We start from the raw sequence: 19,735 nt of genomic DNA on the forward strand, positions 1-19,735 counted from the left end.
TCTCTATATGAGAACGTGGCAAATCCCAGCAACTTAATAAGAACTAAAAGAAAAATCGCATCAAGATCTGAACATTTCTCATGCCCACAATAAGCTTCCCCACTCAAACCGATCTCGAGATCACCATCTCAAGATGACGAGGCTTACAAAAAGTGACCACTGAAAAACTCTGTAGGGTGGGAAATTGCATTCCCTCTCCACCAGACCTAAAGTGTAAACCCTAGAAGGAGGGCTGAATTTGCTCATTTTCCAGGGACAAAAGACAGAGCTCCCTGTAAAAATAACCAACTTCTCTTTGCTATCTGTCTGTTTTGCTATTGAATAAACTTCACCTCCATTTCAAGCAACTGTCCTGTGCTCTTTAGGAAAACTAGTTTGGGAACTTCTTCTAACACTCCAACCCCTATGTAAGGACCCACCCCACTTTGCATCTTAAGAAGACAGAACTCTTGGAATAATTCTTCCAACAGGCATCCTTTATTAAGAGAAAATGGTTGCAGGCGTTCTAGACGGGACTTGGGGTCCAAGCTCTCCCATTCAAGGTTTTAAGGGGTTCCCCAGTAGCCCCACCCAATCACCCCCCTCTTCTAGCGACAGTCTTAGGCATTACATTCCCACCCCCCTTTTCCTTACTGCCGGCTGGATGGAGACTTCAAAGAAAACTACATGAAAGGTAATAGCCCCATTCTTATGGTTAGCTCTTTTGGCAATACACACATCCAGTTCCTTTGAAGTGTACCGAAGGAAGTGAGGGCCATAAAGCCCCTTAGTTCACCCCCTTCCCTTCATCGTATGGCAGAATCCATAGAAGGCAGAAATGGGGTTTTTTATAATTGATAACTAGAGATGAAATATAATTGGATTCTGACACCCTATGAATATAAAAATGCAGTTTCTCCAGGTTTCCTGGATTGCTCTGTGTCCCTTCATATACTGAAAAAAGTCTGCTTCTCCAAACACAGATAGTCATGAAATAATGTGGGCACTGAACAAGCGATCATCTTCAGATGACCCAGTCATTTCTAAAAGCATGCAGAAAGCCATCTTCTTCTCTATGCAAAAATAAAACAATAAATTGGAGATGGAGATGAATGGCTCTGTTCCACAGGCAGGGTGCCATTTTTTTTTCCTTTCTAGGCAGGGTTCCATTCAGATTACTCGTGTGTGTGTGTGTGTGTGTGTGTGTGTGTGTGTGTGTGTGTGTATACACAGTGTTATTTCAGTACCTTGGGTATCAAAAATGAAATATTATACAGAAATAACAATAATGGCAGGGAACTTTGTTAGGTTTAGACAGTTTTCACTGGTTGTGTTCAGACAATATACTAAAGAGCTGCATTTTTGCAACAGGTTGGTTGATGTTATATATTCTCTCTGTGTGTGTCTGTCTCTTTGACTTAGCATGTTGTGGGAACCCAGGCCACTTTATTCATTCAATTTATAAAACAATATTTTAAGTGAACCCAGAACATTAATTCACTGATAAGTTAATTATGTTCTGTGAACATAGCTTTTGGTACATGTCCTGGCTTTTTTTTCTTTCTGAGCAGAAGCAGTGGGCTTCCTCCTTCTTCAGCTGTTGTCTCCTGCTCTTATTTTCTCTGGATGAGCATCTAAGCAGGTTAGTAATCTACAAGGTCTTTATTTGCAGCCACCATCCAGAGAAGAAAATGGTTGAATGTTGACACTTGGTCTCCTATCTTTGTCCTTTGAGTGGCAACAATGGTGGCTCTTTGAAATAGCAGTTGCTATCCATTTGCTAAGGATGAGTTGGGGGAGCTGTGACTGATATTCCTCACTCTTTATTCAGTGGGAAAGGAAGAAGAAGAAAGCACGTGGGATGGCATATTGCCAAGGATCCTTCAAAATCTTGAGCTAGTCCTGGTTGCCATAGAGATTCTCATTCTATCTCTGCTTTTTATTGTTGTTGCTTTCTAAAAATGAGGATTATAATAATAACATAGATTGTGAATTGTACAAAAATATCCAGTCATTCCATTCCGTAAAGCTAATTCAGGTTATAGTTAGACAGCTCTCAAAGCAATTTATTCAGTACCAAATCTCCATTTTCTTTTTGTGCTCCACTTCTATTAAGTTATTTGTCTGATTCACCTCTACTGCTTTCAATAATATTCCTCCTTATCTAGTAAGTATAGAAAGTATATATATATATAAAAGGGAAATGTGTGTGGGGGGGAAGCATTCTTGACAACTGCACCAAGATGCTTTGCTTACAGTGTTTTATTGTGGCAGCCATGAACTCCTCCATAGTGGTAAACACCACACAAAACAAATCTTAAAATAATAACACTAGCAGTCTGAATACTGAGATGGCTTCATTAGATGAAGTTTCACCATAATAACTAATACCCATCAGGAATATTGTCATGGTTCCGACAAATAAAGCAGAACTCCAAAGGTTGGAAATTCCTCAAAGAACATGTTTATTGACACAAAGTATTGGTACGTCAAAAGTGAAACCAAGTCTGAATAGACACATAACAATCCTCAACACACAGTTAATAAATCCCACTCCTAAAGCTATGCAAGCTACTACGTTCTCCAATACATCTTCTTGGCAGGCTTTACACGAAACAGTCCCAGGAGCAGCTGATGACCTTGGTTCCCATGGGAGAAAATCTGTTTAGTCTAGCGAAGCAACTGGTTAAAAAAAAACCCTCCCCCTGTGCTATGTGTCAACGGAAAATGAATAGGGAAAATGGCTGCAGCCATGCTCATTTTCAAAGTTGATAAATATACTGTAGAATGGGGAAAAGAAGTCTGAACTAAAACAACTGAAATATGTGGACAAGGAATAGATCATATCTCGGTGAAAAGGAATTGATAGAGAGAAGTTAATCAAAATTAAGGATAATTTGATGTAGGCTTTTCATAACTTTCAAAGAAATTCAGGGAGATGGTTACTTCAACTAAGGGTTTGGCCTTAACTGAATTATTTCAATTTTCACAGGTTCTTAAAAACTATACTGTGATTAGGAGGGAAATTGCTTGAAACAAACAGCCCCCTGGTATAGGGTATGAGTAATTCACCATGAACTGCTGTTCATCCCTTGGCTGTTGGTCTAACATATGATAAACAATGACTTCTTTAATCACATCATATAAACCATAATTTTCAGCAGCCCAGGCTCAAATAGGACATATTATGTTTAGATCCAGGTACAGTTGGTATAGGACAGGGGTTCTCAACCTTGGCAACTTTAAGACTTGTGGACTTCAATTCCCAGAATTCCTCAGCCAGAATTCTGGGAGTTGAAGTCCACAAGTCTTAAAGTTGCCAAGGTTGAGAACCCCTGGTATAGGAGATTCATCCCTTGAACTTTTCAAATACCTATTCACTGTATACAGTAGCATTTCTCAACTTTGGCAAATTTAAGCTGTGTGGAATTCAACTTTCAGAATTCCTCAGCCAGCATTGCTGGGAGCTGAAGTCCACACAGCTTAAACTTGCCAAGGTTGAGGCACATTGGTATACAGATGCATCTGCCTTGGGTAAGATATAAGGGAATTAGAATGCTGCTTTTTAGTTTATGTTGCACATTGTTAAGTACCGTGATACAGTTTGCAGCAATTTACATTTAGCCAAATGTGTATATTGTCATATGTGCTGAAATATATATCTCAGTTTTCTACATCTTTCAATGTGCATTCTAAGAGAAAACCCTAACCCTATAATATTGTCTTGAGATACCTATTTTCAGATTTTTTTTTAACAAGAAGACAGATTATTTAGAAAAAGAATAGGATAAAATTGTGAATAAGGCTGCCCCAAACTGGCATAAAGTAGAATTGATCAGACAGCCCACTTTTTAAGAAAACATATTGGTCTACAACTTCCAGAACTCCACAGTGTCCATTTAGTTATTGTGATACACTGCATTGGAGTGCTCAAGTTGAGTGCTCTAGATCTAGATAATTTTCCGTAGATGAAACAAACTCCCTATTTGTTTATTTAAAAGTTTATATCATGTAAATTCAAAGGACTGCAGGCCAACAGAGCAGATGGGAACGCAGGAACAAGAATTGCTCTTCTTTTGCTAAGTGATTTTTTTCTTTTTTTTCCTTTTCTTTTAAAAAAAAAAGCCTTCCTGCAGGTTGAAAGATGATAGCTTTTATTGGATGCTCTAACTTAATGAACTCCTTTGTGGTAAAAGTAATTCAATAATGAATTGGGCTCCTAGTTTATCATCAAAAGCTTGCTAAAAAACAAGAGAGAAGAGAGAAAGAGAAACGGAATTCGACAACATGATTGTTTTATCTCATTTACTTTAATTGTATTACGAATACTGAAGAAACATTGTTAACACCAGTGCAGAATTTTCCCAGACTCAGGGAGCAAAAGCCAATAAGTTTCTACAGAGAGAATGCCGTACCACTGTTCATTGTAGGAATATCAATATTATTGAGTTTAGTCAGTGGATTTCAAATTGTTTCCCAAGGAACTGAATGGAATTTATCGGAAGCTTCTCAGTGAGTGAATCACTCATGTTGTGCTGTAACCAGCAAGAACTGATCCTCTTCAGATCTTGAACACACAAACACATACACAAACACACACACATACAAGCACACACACACACACTTTATTATATATAAAATCCTATCAGGTATTATAGACACCAGGCTACAGGAATGTCTGGGTTAGTACAGCTGTTAGCACAGCTCAGAAAGGCATTTGGGAACAACACCAGAGGCTCAAAGCAACAGTTGATTTAATAGAGCAGTAGACCAAGACTTAAGGTCTAAACAGATCAGTCTGAGCATAGCTTGGATTGACTGCAGGAAATTCTATGACTCAATGCCACACATATGGATATGTGAATGCCTAGCATTATATAAAGTCAACAGGACACTAAGAATCTTCCTCAAGAACTCAATGGGACTGTGGAAGACAACATTGGAATTCAATTTAAGACAGGTCGCATAAGTAACCATCAAATGTGGCATATACCAAGGTGATGCACTGTCCCTGCTGCTGTTTACCTAAGCCTGAACCCCCTTCAGTCAGATAATCACAAAGACTGTGACAGGAATACAAGTTCAAGAGTGGAACTACCATCAGCCATCTCCTTTACATGGACAACATTAAACTGTATGCAAAGAATTAATGAGACATCAACTCACTGATCCACCTGACACAGATCAACAATGAGGACATCAGGGTGTCATTTGGACTACAGAAATGTAGCCAGATGGTAATCAAGAGAGGGAAAGTAGTTAAGACTACTTAGTGATAGATGTAGAGATGCCAAATGACAGCAACATCAGGAATATGAGAATGTGGGAAATTACCAGGGGCAGAAGGAGAAACTGGAGAGGATGTGGAAAATCAAGGCCAAAATGGGTCTCAGTATTGACAGGAACACTTGGGGATATGATTCCTAAGCTAGGAGAGTCCCAGGAACAACATTACAGATCTCTATCCATAAGAGTACAGTGCTAGGAACGGCTAAGATCCTGCGCAGAACCTTCAAATTCCCAGTTCTGATAGAGGATCTGAGATTGAGGAAGACACAGACCAACCATAAGGGAGAGAAGGAAGGGATTTTTCCCTTGTAATGTAGAAAGTTGTTGGTGTACATTCTTTAGTAAACAATAAAATTATATAGTTTTTATTTCATCCCAGTAACATAGATATCCCTGATGCAGGTTTCAAAATATATATGTTCCTGAGAGAAACACTTTTTTAATAAAATTGTACTTTACAGGGAACTATTCTTAAAGACCACCCAGAATTTACAGCTGGCTCAAAATGTTGTGGCATAAGCAATAATAGGAGCCTTTTGGTATGCCCATATGTCTCTGCTACTATGCAGGCTGCGTTGGTTGACATTTGATTTCTCAGTGCCATTCAAGATGCTGGTTATTACCCATAAAGCCCAGTATGGCATAGGGACTGGGTATCTGAGGGACCATTTACTTCCAATCATTTATCCTGGCCGTTTCAGCCATTAAGAGTCGACAGCGAGATGGGTTGCATATAAATTTCATAAATAATAAATAATATAGCAATCTTATAGGACCAAGCGAATGGGCCTTCTCTGTTATGGCCACCACCCAGCATCCCCAAAAGATAAGAACTGCATTCCCCCAGAGATAAGGGTTCTGGAAATCTCTTTAAATTTGGCTTTCATCCCAGGGTTAATGGATTACTGCATTTTTGCTGTTCCTGTTTTGTTTAACATGTTGCTTTTAAAATCTCTTTAGTCCAGGCTGTCTGTGTGGTTTTATGTTTTATCTATTTTTGTGGATTTATTTTTTGTCTGGTATGCTATCCAGAGTCTATTGCAGTTGGGCAGCTTTTAACAAATTTGAATAAATAAATAAAAATAAACAAATGTAGCTATCCCTTTTGGTGTTCAGCTTCATCAGACATACATTCTTTTTCCTAGGCATATCTAGCAAATGTGAATGTTTTCTCCATTTTGATCAGAGAAAGAGGGATGCTAGCAAATTCTGTAGTGCTGCCATTTGTTTTCTTAGATGTTACAAATTTATATCATCTGAAAGATTTTTTAAAAGCCATGGTCTAAAACCAGGTATTGATTGAATTCACATATTGCAACACAGTTTATTGAATATATTACAATGGGCTGGGTTCATTTGTAGCCTTAAAACATGATTTATAAATAATAACAGATGGTTCGTGCAATGCTTTAAACTAAAATGAAATAAGGAGTATTTTTTGCTTAGCTCAATATGCAATCATATCCAATGAATTGATTCAGGTTTTTTTCAAATAACAGATGGATACAGTTCTATCCAAAAGTTACCAACAGCATTTGTTGATTTTGTTTTTTAATCAGCCACTTTTATTACAGAAAATTTCAACTTATAAGCAGCAAAGATATTTGTCATTTTTAAAAAAAAGTTTAAAAATATCTGTCTTGTCTTAAAAAATATATTTCTTTTAAAAAGTGCTGAAATGTTTATCAATTCTTGCTAAATAAAATGTTGCTCTTTTGGATGAGTGCCTATCTTTTAGCCCTAAAATTACACATGTGATTTGGATCTGAATTCCTTAACTTTGGAGCAAAATAAGAATTTTAAAAATATTTCTAAATTGTCCATATTTCCAGGAAAATAACAAAACTAATAAAACAAAATGTTAAATGTTCTAATAATTGTTGCCACCACTTCCATTAGAAGAGAAATAAGGATTTGACCTGACAGGAGCAGCTGTGGTAGATGTGAACCTGAGGATAAAAGAATGAATTTTAAATAGTAATTTATTGAATAATTAGCAGAATTATTGTTAGTGTATATACAGACCCCATTATGAAACTTTATTGAATAATCTCCTTTAATATTTAATAGTATTCTTATTAGTACTATGTAAAATATAAATAAAATAGAAAATGAAATGATAAATTATTATACAAATTAATAAATTATTAAATGAAAACTATTACTAGTAAATAAAAACTACAGGTAGTCCTTGAACTATGACCTGTCATTTAACAACTGCTCAAAGTTATGACAGACCATCCCAAAGCTACATACAACCCTGCTTCAAAGTTATGATGACTGTAGGCCCTCTTTATGACCAACCACAAGAATGCTGCAGAGCCCCCTATCTCTCTCCCCCCATCCCAACCCACTGAGACCCTGTAGTGCCTATCTTAACAAAGTCTGCACAAGTCTACTTTCTGCAATGTTCAGCAGCTTCTGCAATCCTGTGCAAACATCATTAGGGAGTGAAAAGGAGCACTTTGTACTCGGTCCACACGTTGATGACCCGAACACAGTTGCCATTTCGTTGTTGGAACCAAATGGTGGCTGCTTCTGGAATTGCACCATTTGGCCATGCAGAGAAGCAATCCATTCCAACACTCTGGGAGGCCTCAGAGCTTTTCAAATAGTAAAGGAGGAGGAGGGTGTTTGCCCTGCTGGGGTGGGAGGACTTGGTGAGAGTGGGAAATGGGCTGTGGGTACTCAAGGGGCAGAAAGCAGAGCACAGGGCATCTCAGGGGGCGGGGAAAGCTTTGTGAGAACCAGGACAGGTGATCCTGCACCTGTGCTCAGCCTCCAAGGGCCTTCACACACACAAACACACACATACACACACACCAAGCCATCCTACACTCCAGTTAATGGCACACACATCTTTTAACAATTCACTGAGAAGAGCAGGGATGGGGGAGGGTGTTAGGTGAGATGTTTTACCTAACAACTGTTGCAATATGTGACCATAATGGCAGATTCTATTGCAGTCATACCTGTAATAATAATAGTTTCTGTTGGTACTAATAATATTGCTAGTATTAGTACTTTACATAGTGTAAAATCAGCAATTTTAAAGCTATGTTTGGTTGAAGAAACCACAGTGGCCTTGTATACATATTGTAATGACAAATAATGGTTGAATGTAAATATCACGTTTTTTAAAAAAGAATATCTTATTATGGTTTACTAAGAGAATTAGATCAGGTTTTGGATCAGAATGAGGGGGAAAAGTCATGTTTTAGAAGGAACTCCCAGGCTGGTGGAAAGAGCAGAAGGAATAGAAAGTGACTGAGACATTTAAGGAAATAAAACCAATTAGTATTCCTGGATACTAATAGCCAATAGCCCTTCCAGAGTGTTTTTAGAAGGCTGTTTTGGAATGATAACTAGGATATAGAGCCACATCTACTTCTTACAACATTTTTGGGTTGTGTATAACAGTAAGGTCATCTCTGCAATATTATGAGTTTAAGAGCAGACAATTCCTGTGGGATCTGCATCCACCTCTTCTTTGCCCTATTTAGTTAGATCAATTGCCAACATGATCTTGGGCCAAGAAACACCCAATTTAGAGAGGGCAAGTTATTTTCTGCATGAAATAGGAAACAGAATCAGGGTCATTTCTTCCCCCCACCACCCCGCCCCCACATGCACACTTTTTTCCCCTCTGATCTTTTTTCCTATTTTTTCTCCCTGTACTTTCCTATTTGTAATCTTCTCTTATTTTTGGAGTGCTTTTTAAGGAAAAAGAAAGGGGATTTGTAATGCAAAGTAGGTGGTTTCTTTCCTTCTCATTTTTAAAAACTGCCAACTCATCAGCACTACTACTATTGCAATTCTTATTATTCTCTACCTGAAAATTTATCTGAAAGGGAAAGGATAGCGGCAACAACCCAAAGAACTCCATTGCTACTACAGTGACCTTGAAAAAAGCCATAAAGGAAGTTCCTCCTTGTTTCTTCATAAACCCCCTTCACGATCTCCCAAAATCTTTTATTGAAGGTGAAGAAATCCCAAATCCTGCTTCCCTCTCTTTGAAAAGGGATAAAGTACCTATACACAACCATTCTCTCAATTTCAGAATCTATCTTCCATCCCAACTGAATAAATTTCAAACTTGAGTGAAAGGTAGCAGTCCCTATACTGATCAAAATGACCCTGACATGTTCATACTAATACTACAAAAGCTGGATAATGATTGGATGGGGGAAATTGCCAGTCAAAGATTGGCTGGATTATATTCCAATCAGAGGAAAAAGCTGGAGAGGGGAAATTGGGAAGTGCTGGTGGAAGGTTCAGTCAAAACAGTGTTTCTCAACCTTGGCAGATTTCAGATATGTGGACTCCAACTCCCAGAATCCCCCAGCCAGCCCAGAGGAATGCTCAACATACTAGCTGGGGAATTATATGACCATATCATGTTGGGGAAACATGTTTAAGAATAAATTTAGGACCCGAATAGGCTACAATTGATGAGTTATAGATAACGTTTAGAAATAAGTAAATCTGTTTTAAATCCCATTTTGAGTTACTTATGTTATAAAAATCTGGGATTTTTTTTTTTGTTTGTTTGTTTGCTATGTCAATTTTCCCTATGTTCCACAAAGTTACATTCCCCTTAATGGTTAAAATAATTTGTAAACTGTCAAAAGGTTTTAGTGGTAATAGCAAAACAAATTGATAACTAAGGACACTCTCCTTAGTTACACATGCACACAAATACATTAAAGGAGGAAGTGTGGTAGGCTGCCTACCCATAAGAAGCAGAAAATGGATACTGAGGCCCATCCCCTGCCATTGCTGGAGGATCACGAACACTACTAGAAGCTTTGGTTGGATTCCTTTGCTGATAAGAATAACCAGGTTGAACCAAAGGGATGTAGCTAAGGACAGGTGTGTAAGGTGAGCGGAAGATTTGTTGTGGGTTATAAGGAGTTACCTGTAGAACAGGAAGAAAAAAATACGATGTAATGGCTGTGTCTATGAATGTAGAAAGATTCCCATTTGATCTGGCCTATCATCCACCCACTCATCTATTTATTTATTTGACCACCCCCTCACAATATGTGACTCTGAAATACTACCCTAAAGAAAAGCAAATAAAATAAATCCCCCTAAGAGTAAAAAAAAACAACAACCTCTCAACAACATCCAAAATATAATCAACATGCAAGTGAGACTGGGGATGAAAACTGCTAGAAACATCACAAAACAGGCTTACCTGCCATCCTTTTCCAGCTTGAAAGGATTAGCCAGAGACATCACCGTTACCCAAGAGACTCCTGAGGAGGCTCCTTTCATGTAATAACAATAATAATAAAGCTGGAAGGGACCTTGGAGGTCATCTGGTCCAACCCTCTGCTCAGGCAGGAAACCCTATACCATTTCAAACAAATGGCTGTTCTTAAAAACTTCCAGTGTTGGCACATTCACCACTTCTGGAGGCAGGTTGTTCCACTGGTTAATTGTTCTAACTGTCAGGAAGTTTCTCCTTATGTCATTGGCATTTTCCCACTTAAGAGCCGAGGTGGCGCAGCAGTTAGAGTGCAGTACTGCAGGCCACTTTAGCTGACTGTGTTCAGCAGGTCAGCGGTTCAAATCTCACCGGCTCAAGGTTGACTCAGCCTTCCATCCTTCCGAGGTAGGTAAAATGAGGACCCAGATTGTTGGGGGCAATGCAAATATATATATACATTGCTTACTGGTGTACACCGCTTAGAGAGTGCTTGCACTTAAAGTGGTATATAAGTCTCATAAAATAAAAAATAAAATAAATAAGTGGTACCTATTTATCTACTTGCATTTACATGCTTTCAAACTGCTAGATGGGCAGGACAGAGAAGTCACTCACCCTCTAGGTCCCATTAGGTGGCATTATTTCAAACAGGGGACTTGGCGGATACCTACCCTATGCGACTTTGTGGAACAGGCAGAAATATCCTTTACATCCTAACCATACATTTCATGGTATGGGAAGCATACATTTCATCCCCAAAATAACAACCTTGAAATGCAGGATGGGCTAACAGAGGCAGACAAACTCGAAAGCACAGGTGTCAAACTCTCGACGTCACGTGACGTGTCGCGACGTATTGCAACTTTTTCCCCATTGCCGGCAATGGGGTGGGCGCGGTTTTAGTGTGACGCATCCGGCCCACGGGCCAGCAGTTTCACACCCCTGCTCTAAAGTGACCCAGCAATCTCCACATCAAATAGAGACTTGAATATGAGTGTCTACTTATCCCAGAGCTATAATTGCACTCAACAATGAACTAAAGGGCCACCATCAGTGAATTGTTGGACAGTATTACTTGGTCTGTTGTGTGGATGTTTGGATGGTCTTAGGGGTGCGGAATTGTGGTGGGTGGGAGTGTGTTTGGGGATTATGTGTGTGGGATCTGGTCTTTGCGTGTCAAGTAAATTTTGTTGTATGTGTACACTGTGTATACACATACAATGACATTAAAGTTTGTTTGTTTGTTTGTTCTACTTCCTTCTCTTTTCCCTTTGTCCTCAAAGCAATTGGGGAATTTTAGAATTCTCAAGTGAAAAGAATATAAAATAAAATGTTTTCTGGGTGAGTTTGTGCTCCTTTTACCACTAAATACATGGAGAAACTACAGTTAAGCCTGGGAAGAAACGTCCCAGTTTTACAACCATAAGAGGAAAATAGAAAGATCCAGGGGCATCAACTGAAGATACACAAATCAGTCTATATCTCGTCCAAATGCAGTTACCAACTTCTTTGCATTATTCTTCTCAATCAAAACTTTCTCTTTGGGGGGGGGGAGAGGGGGAGGCTGTATGAAACTGTGCCTTTGCCATTTGCAATTTAATGAAAGTTACACTTTTATATGGATGCTGTGTTGAAAGTTGCCTTGCTTTTCAATTTTATTTCCCTGTGAAGAGCTTCTGTTTTACAACTCCAGCCTCAGAAGTCTCTCAGGCTGCCTACATTTCCCAGCTTGGAAACACACGCACGCACATCCCTGCCACCACCACCCCGTTGCAAGGAGGACTTCCCCCCAAAAAAATTCAGTCGTTTTTCCTTTAAAAATCATTTATAAATCAAATTTCCTTTCATCAAATTAAAATAATTTTTTGGGGGGAAATACACAGGTTGCCCAAGATCTATGTGCAAATTATTGAGGTTGAAGGTTTCATTTCCATTTCAGGAACAAAGCCATCCAGAGCCATGTCTTTGAGGTAGGAAGCCATAATAAATGCTTAATTATTTGGAATTCTTAAATCCAGGGAGAAATTTAACTTAGCACTTATTTCACTGTTGCCACAAGCCTTCACTTGTGTCCCTAATTCTCAGGTTAGTACTTAGAAAATCTACCAGGAGCATATGGATGGAAATATATTGAAAAAGAAAATGAACTAAAAAAAATTGAACCATAGTACAATTCCTGCATATATTAATTAAGATATATGCAACTCATCTTTCCGGATTCTGAAAAATAATACGCATTTCCAAACAGCTCATATATTATCCCTCTTTCATATATTTGGGAGATCTAGACTAAGTTGTTAGCTTTTTTAGGAATGGTAAAAGTGACCCAATCTTACATCCTTGCCTTTAAAGTTATAGTTTACTTAATGTAATTATTTAATTTATTCCCATCTTTCTTGAGAAGCCCTAACTTCATGGTTTAGGGTTGATTATGCAGAGTGTTTTATGAAAGGCCATATATCTACAGATTCAAAACCTGAAAAAGCAATTCCTTTTGGCAGAGGAAAAAGTCAGATCAAATTGGTGACTATTGCATTCATCGATACATTCATATATTTTTCTTAGCAGCAATAGGGGAGTAGATTGGCATTATAATGTTTATTTTCTGATTTCCCAGTCTAGTTCCCTGTATAACGTTGGGATTTTCAGTGATCAGCCATTCAGATATTAAACAGGTCAGACCCTGCTTATCTCACACCTGGGTTTCTTAAGAAAGTAGCAATTTTCTTTTATTGAATTAAAGAAATCCCTAAGCAAGCAGAAATAGAGCAGATTTCTAAAGATCTAGAAGATGTAAGCAATTCAAATTATCAGTTGGTTGCAGGAAAACAAACAAACAAAAAATGATAGGGAGATATATTAATATATTTCAGTCTGCAATAGCTGAATGGAACATTGGGATATTGCAGATTTTGGGAAGGGGCAGAAATAAAAGAGCTGTGTTGTAATATTTTCTAAGTAGTTCTCATTTATACTGTATAACTCACTGCTTTAAACTGATTGTCCCAAGATGCTGTATGCATCACAGGAATGGCTGGATGGTTCTTTAATGAGGCATACTCCAAGTACAGGGCGAGCCTTCTTACGTCTCTAGGGATTTACTGCCAATGTCCCTCTTCAATTAAAAGATGGAGGTTGAGTAAGATAGAATAGCTCAAAGCCACAGAGATCTTCTCAGATTTACAGTCCCTCCCTCAATTTATGCTACAGGTGACTTACAGAACTTCCACCGTACCTGTCTGGAATAGCACCCTAGTTGAGGATGTAAAGTTTGCTGATACGGGATCCGTGCCCTTTGCTGATACAAACTCTGTTCAAAATGAAGAAGAGAAAAACCATTTATAATATGTAATGTTCTGAAATTCCCAATCAGAATGCAGTATAATAAACAAAGGAGTAAATAAAGAAGAAACTATTAAGATGATTCTTCAAACATTAGAACAAACCAATCCAATAAAACCAAAAATAATTTAGACTGCCGACCTAGGAACTGTAGAATAATTTAGAATTCCCCCTCCCAGCTCACAGAGTGATAGCAGTCCTCAAAGAGAAAGCTGAAAAATCCCCCTCCATTCTCTAAAACCAGTTTTCCAACTACTGGAAAATGAATCAAGGGAAAAAGAGACAGAACGAGTTCAATGGGGCATCATAAACAATACTAACCCTCCACCTCATCTTCATTCTGGGGGAATTTAGACAAGCCCTTGAGCAGTTATAAATCATTTCCTTTCCATTGCTGACAATGTGAGAGATTTTTATTAAAAGAATACCTAGAGAAGGAGCACTGGGAGAGATTTTTCACTATGGGGCCTTAGAAATCTATGGGATTTTCTTTCATTTTGACACGAATTTCAAATGCAGGCAACCACAACTACGGTCACAAAAACAATTTACAGAGAGCAATATAACAAAATCACCCACAGAAGTAAGAACTACTTTCTGTAATGAAGAATAAAATAATATGACTTAGTATAAAAAGAGTTACATTGTGAGAAAGAAGAGACATCTTTAATCATTTTGTTTTCGTGCCCTTCAAAAGTAAACTAACAACCTCCAAAAATGAACTCACTGTCAGTGGTCTGCAGTGGTACCAATTAAAAATTGCTCTAGCCAATGAATCAAAAGTTGATTCGTGTATAAAAAAATTATACCATGGGAGCAGACACTATGGCATCTGATTATTGGGATTGTGAAATCCCTGCAAGAAGCAGATTTATAACATTGAAATGAAACAAATATTCTGTGTGTCACTGTCTCCTCTTCATAGGGAGGACATTTCCCATGGTGAGGTGCAAGTCAAGATATCTTCATATTGACTTGACTTCTCCTCCCTTCAGACAAGATAAGCAGATTTTTAGACAACATAAAAGTGATTTATTATTGCTTTCTTTTACTGTGTTGTTTTGATTTCTTAGAATTTTCTGGAGGTTACCTGAACCTACCTAGCCTTTGATACCAGATGCAGTAGGCCGGATGCTGGCTTTAACCTATAAAGTAATATATAGTCTAATACCTTGGTATCTTCAGGACCCCTTGCCTTAGCAATTATATTTGACCTATTAGCAGTGTTTTTCCCAGAAAAAAACTGTTGGTAGTGTCCTATTCCTGGCAAATGCAGACAGGAGATGCTGAGACCTGGAGGTTTCTCCACAATGGTCTGGGAATGCTCCTCATTCTTAACATAAGCAGTACTCTACTGCATTGGACACCTAGCCTATCTGGTATGGTAGTCTATTCTCACAATGGCCAAGCAAGTGTATAAGAAAGAAAATTGCTTGAATATTTCTGATGGCATGGCAGAAAATTGGGATTGCTCCTAACAACCTCAATTTTCATCACCCTGTCTTGTGCTTCCATCTTTAATATTCCTTATTTGGAAATGTTTTTAGGGTTGCAGCTCTTTAATATCTGAAGCAGCCAGCTGCAATTGGGAAGAGTGAAGTGGGATCCAGAATTAAATTGGCCCATCCTCAGTAAAAACCGTATCAAGAATAGTAGTTAACCAGTTCTTTAATCCCTGATCTGATCTCCCAGAAGCAGAAGATTCTATCCATAATAATTGAAATTAATATCATGAGTATTGATGTTACTGTAACTTAGTGCAAAGTAATCTATAACCTACTGAAGGCATGTAAGAAATCATACAACCTTCTTTTGTGGAAGGTCCATTTCCATTTGCTTCCTATTGTATGTATCTGAACAAAGGTTTTAGATTGTAGCTAAATTAAGCTATTCTCTTGCATCAGGCAGCATATGCTGTACACTGATGACATCATCATCATCATCATCATCATCTGTAAGTATCTCCCAAGAATAGCATAAAATAATGCCATCATTTAGCAGAATTTTGCTAAACTAAACTTATGCTACTCTCTCCTTAATGGATATACCCTCTGAGTAGTTATCCTAACTCTCTTGCTCTGTCTCTGCTAAATACAGGACTCTAATTATAGAATTTAAGAAGATTGTCCTGCTATATACAATTCATCCCCATTGGTCTTCCAGAAGATCCATGTTTCCACCTATTTCAAGAAGGTCATGAGTGTTAGAGCCATCTGTGCTTCAGGGGACAAGCTATTTTAGAGAAAAGATTATATATGGCTTATCTTGCTACTGAAAAAATCCTTAATTTTCTTGTGCTTCTAGAATGCCAATAATGCTGATTCCTCTTCTACTTTCCTTCCTTCCAGCTCCGTACAGACACACTTACTGGTTCCTTAGAAATAACTCTACAATAAGTATATGTGCCACTGTTACCTGATACTGAGGAAAACTTGAGTGGTTGGGAAAAACAGTAGGTGGAGGGTAGTTCAAACTCAGCCACATTGGTTGCTTCAATGAGGTAGTAGTTGAAGTTGTTGGAAATCGTGGGGTAAACACATTCCCGCTGTATTTAAGGTTGTTCTTATCGATAGCTGTTGAAGTTGCTGTGAAAGATACAAGATAGTGTCATATCCAGATTCTTGTTTTAGTTTATTTTTCTAAATTGTATACAGCAGTGTATTTGCAATGCAGATATGTTTTGAAAACCAAGTAACAACTGTTTTCATCTTATATTGATCTCTTTAGAAGAAAGCTCCTATGAGATACTATGGAATTTACTCCCAGGAGATTGCACATAGGCTTGCAAACTAAAGATGTTCTTTCCTCCATTCTTGAGGACAGAAGCTGCCTACTTCCTCTACACTAGTTGCCTTAGGACCTAGACTTTCTCCAGAACTTTCTCCAGAACACATGCATTCTTCTCTTCTGCATGATTCCTGCAATTTTGAACTGCCCCTTCATCCTTCCCATGACAAACTAACAGATTTGATCACTTCTATACTCACTTCCTACATTCATCTATACTATGGAACATAAGGCAGAACAAAAGCACAGAGTGCACCTTACATTTCTGGTTCCCATTAAAATGCCAGCAGGAGCTTCATGCCCAAATAAAAAGAAGCCACTAACTTGATCCATCTCTAGGAGGCCTCAGTGCACACCAAGGTGTCATGCTTTTCTGGAAATGTAGCTTTCTTTCCTGAAGTAGATGTGAACTTCATCTTTTCTTACCAGACTCACTTCCCTTGAGCTAGCTCTAAATGCTATCAAACCAATGTTGTAAACCCTCAATTTGCATGAACCAGTCCTAATTCATTATGTAATATTCCTATTATGATGATGCCCTCCCTTTAATTGTGAATTCTCCCACTGTGGAGGTCAACATAGTCATGGACAGGAACATCTGTTTTGATACAGGCCAGATTTTTTTTTTTAAAGAAAGCTTTTGTTGTAGAATAAACCCTGCAATATATTTTTTATTTCCAAGAAAAGATTTGGGTCCCACAGACTTTTCTGGAAAACTAAAATGCTGGACAGCCACAATTCTAGCTTTTATCTGGAAGAGTATCTGTCTATTCCAATGAACAAACAGTCCATTGAGATGGTAGGGCTAAAAAGCATCTTGGAGTGACAGGAGAAATTTCACCTATTTGTCTTTGGATAAATTAGATGATGACAGGTATTTTTTGAATAGGCACTCCTCCTGAAATCATTTTGTTTGAGTGCACATGGCATGCTCTCAAAATTCCAAATGTTCTTACTAGCCAAAATGGTTGGGAATTTCTGTTTTAACTCCTTTGTTGTAGATAAAGGTTATCTTTGTAGTCAATGTTGTATCCAGGATAACTGATAATCTGAACTCTGGTGAAAGACGACAGATCTCTAGTGCAGAAGATAAAATACTTTCTAGCAGGAATAACATATAAGTATCTTTACATGTTGGAAAGTGCAAGGAAATCTTAGAACCACAGAATGTTTCACATTTTCTATGGTTGATCTTTCTCCTTTTTATCAGGGACCACAACAGCCTTATCACTAGTTCACTCAGAAACCACAAATAAGAGGTTGAAAAGTTCTTCAGTGTAGGAACTTGGAGGATGAGTTGAATTTTAAGGGGGGAAAAAATATGTTACAGAAATTCCTGCAATTTTATTCAACCTTCTTTCAACAGACTATGTTAAAGAAACTCTGGAACTGCATTGCTTTCTGTAACAATATAGCCAAAGCATGTCAATCAATAAGACCTTTCTGGGTATAAAAATACTGTAGGATATAAAAAGCATGTAAGAAAGCTAATGGTAGGTTTTTATGAATGCCTCCAACAGACTAGAATAAAAAAAATCTACTGGCACTAATAAAACCAGCATGGAACTAGAAGGAAAATTGGATCCCCTTTTAAAATATTTGACCAACTAAAGAACACCATCAGCAAAGGCCCTGAGAACAGCTGCTGAAGATCATGAGGTTTGAGAACCCAAAGAATACTTGAAAATAGAATCATTCCTAGACTGTGAAATTTAAACGTGAAAAGCCATGGAGATGGCCTTGAGGCCATTACAAAAGTGGCCTTCAGAAGCTATTATAAAAATAAAAAAGCAGAAGCCCAAGGAAAAGAGGTAGCATTAGGAAGAGACCAAGACCAGATCCTCCATGATTCACTGGAGTATAAACAGGAGGGGAGTAAAAACAGGCAAACTTGCATAATTTTGTTATTATAACATATCACATTAACATTTAGTGGGTACTTTTCTTGTGGAATCTGCTTCCCAATATGGAAAACTTTAAAAGATTGTCTCTGACTTGCTAAATTCTCCCCAGGAAAGTGGATAGATGGTGGAAGATATCAGTTGGATATGCTGATATGATGCTCCTGGGATGATGACATCCTGTTAACTACAGGTTATGATGCAAATCCTAATATGATAATAGCCATCAAACAACTATGAGTACTATATTGCAAGATGACTTAATTTTCAAAACACTTTTGAAATAATAAAAAAAAAAGGTTAGACTAAAAATAAATAGAACTGACTTCTCCTGAAATATAAGTGATTCTGTTTGGAGCCCATGTACTTAGGGAAAAAAATTCCTGAAACAAGGCAAATCTTGCATAGTAGATTAGGAATGAAATACTCTAATTTAAGCAAGCACTATTTCTGGATTATCTAAAAAAGAAGAACTCTAAATACATTTCTGTAAGTGGCAGGGGGAAACTCCTCATATGGGAGCTTTTCAATATCAAGCCTTAAAATAAATGTGCTTAAAACATTTGGAAATTCTTTCCCAAAAGAGTGTCAGGAAAAACAGTAGGTATATCAAGTTGGTAAGGTTTAATATTCTGATATCCACAAAGAACTTGGATTTCTCAAAGAAAATCAAGCTGACTCAGCTGACAACTTCTCTAGTTTGGAGAATCAAGTTCAACTTGTTCCTAAAATCTCAATTTTAAATTGTCCTACATGGAATGGATAGGTGGCAGGTCAAATCCTTCCCCTCCAAACCATGAAATATAAAATGTTTATGCTTCGCTTTAATGATGAGGCTTGTAAAATTTCCCCAAATATGAAAAGTTGCCAAGGAAAAAATGGTAAAGTAACATTAGTGCTTCTAGTTAGTTGATAGAATCTCAGGACAAATACATTTAGCCTGATTATCATAGTTGACAAGACATAAGTAACAAAATTGCAACAACAATACATCTGACTCCCAGCAGCTTTTCATCCAGGGTCTAAGTTTGAAGCTGCCAGTTCTGGAAAAGACTTATGTAAATTCTGAAAAAAAAACCACCCTCATGATATTTTATTCAAAAAGTTCTTGGCCAGGCCCTGAAATTCTATGAAAATAAAAATTGCATGACCAATGCCAGTGGAGGTATAGTATCATTTACATAGTTCTAAACAGGACTGCATGCTACAGATTGTTTGTCCA

General features: G+C 37.8%; 1 protein-coding gene across 2 annotated transcripts in view; it reads right to left on the reverse strand.

Annotated features, from left to right (window-relative positions):
* Window positions 1-6,913: 6,913 nt before the first annotated feature.
* Window positions 6,914-19,735, reverse strand: part of CUNH1orf94 (chromosome unknown C1orf94 homolog) — a 36,824-nt gene continuing 24,002 nt past the window's right edge. Inside the window, exons 3-6 of one of the 2 annotated variants that reach the window (XM_039353385.1) lie at window positions 16,241-16,410; window positions 13,719-13,793; window positions 10,002-10,186; window positions 6,914-7,217 (exon numbers count right to left, since the gene is read on the reverse strand). In XM_039353385.1, coding sequence (XP_039209319.1) covers window positions 7,139-7,217; window positions 10,002-10,186; window positions 13,719-13,793; window positions 16,241-16,410 — 509 coding nt within the window. In that variant the 3' untranslated portion in view covers window positions 6,914-7,138. The remainder of the gene's footprint in view (window positions 7,218-10,001; window positions 10,187-13,718; window positions 13,794-16,240; window positions 16,411-19,735) is intronic. The other variant, XM_039353386.1, reaches the window with a different exon arrangement.

The sequence above is a fragment of the Crotalus tigris genome, unplaced genomic scaffold, assembly GCF_016545835.1.
Source record: "Crotalus tigris isolate CLP2741 ecotype Arizona unplaced genomic scaffold, ASM1654583v1 scf7180000018517.1768243, whole genome shotgun sequence".
Lineage (NCBI taxonomy): Eukaryota > Metazoa > Chordata > Lepidosauria > Squamata > Viperidae > Crotalus > Crotalus tigris.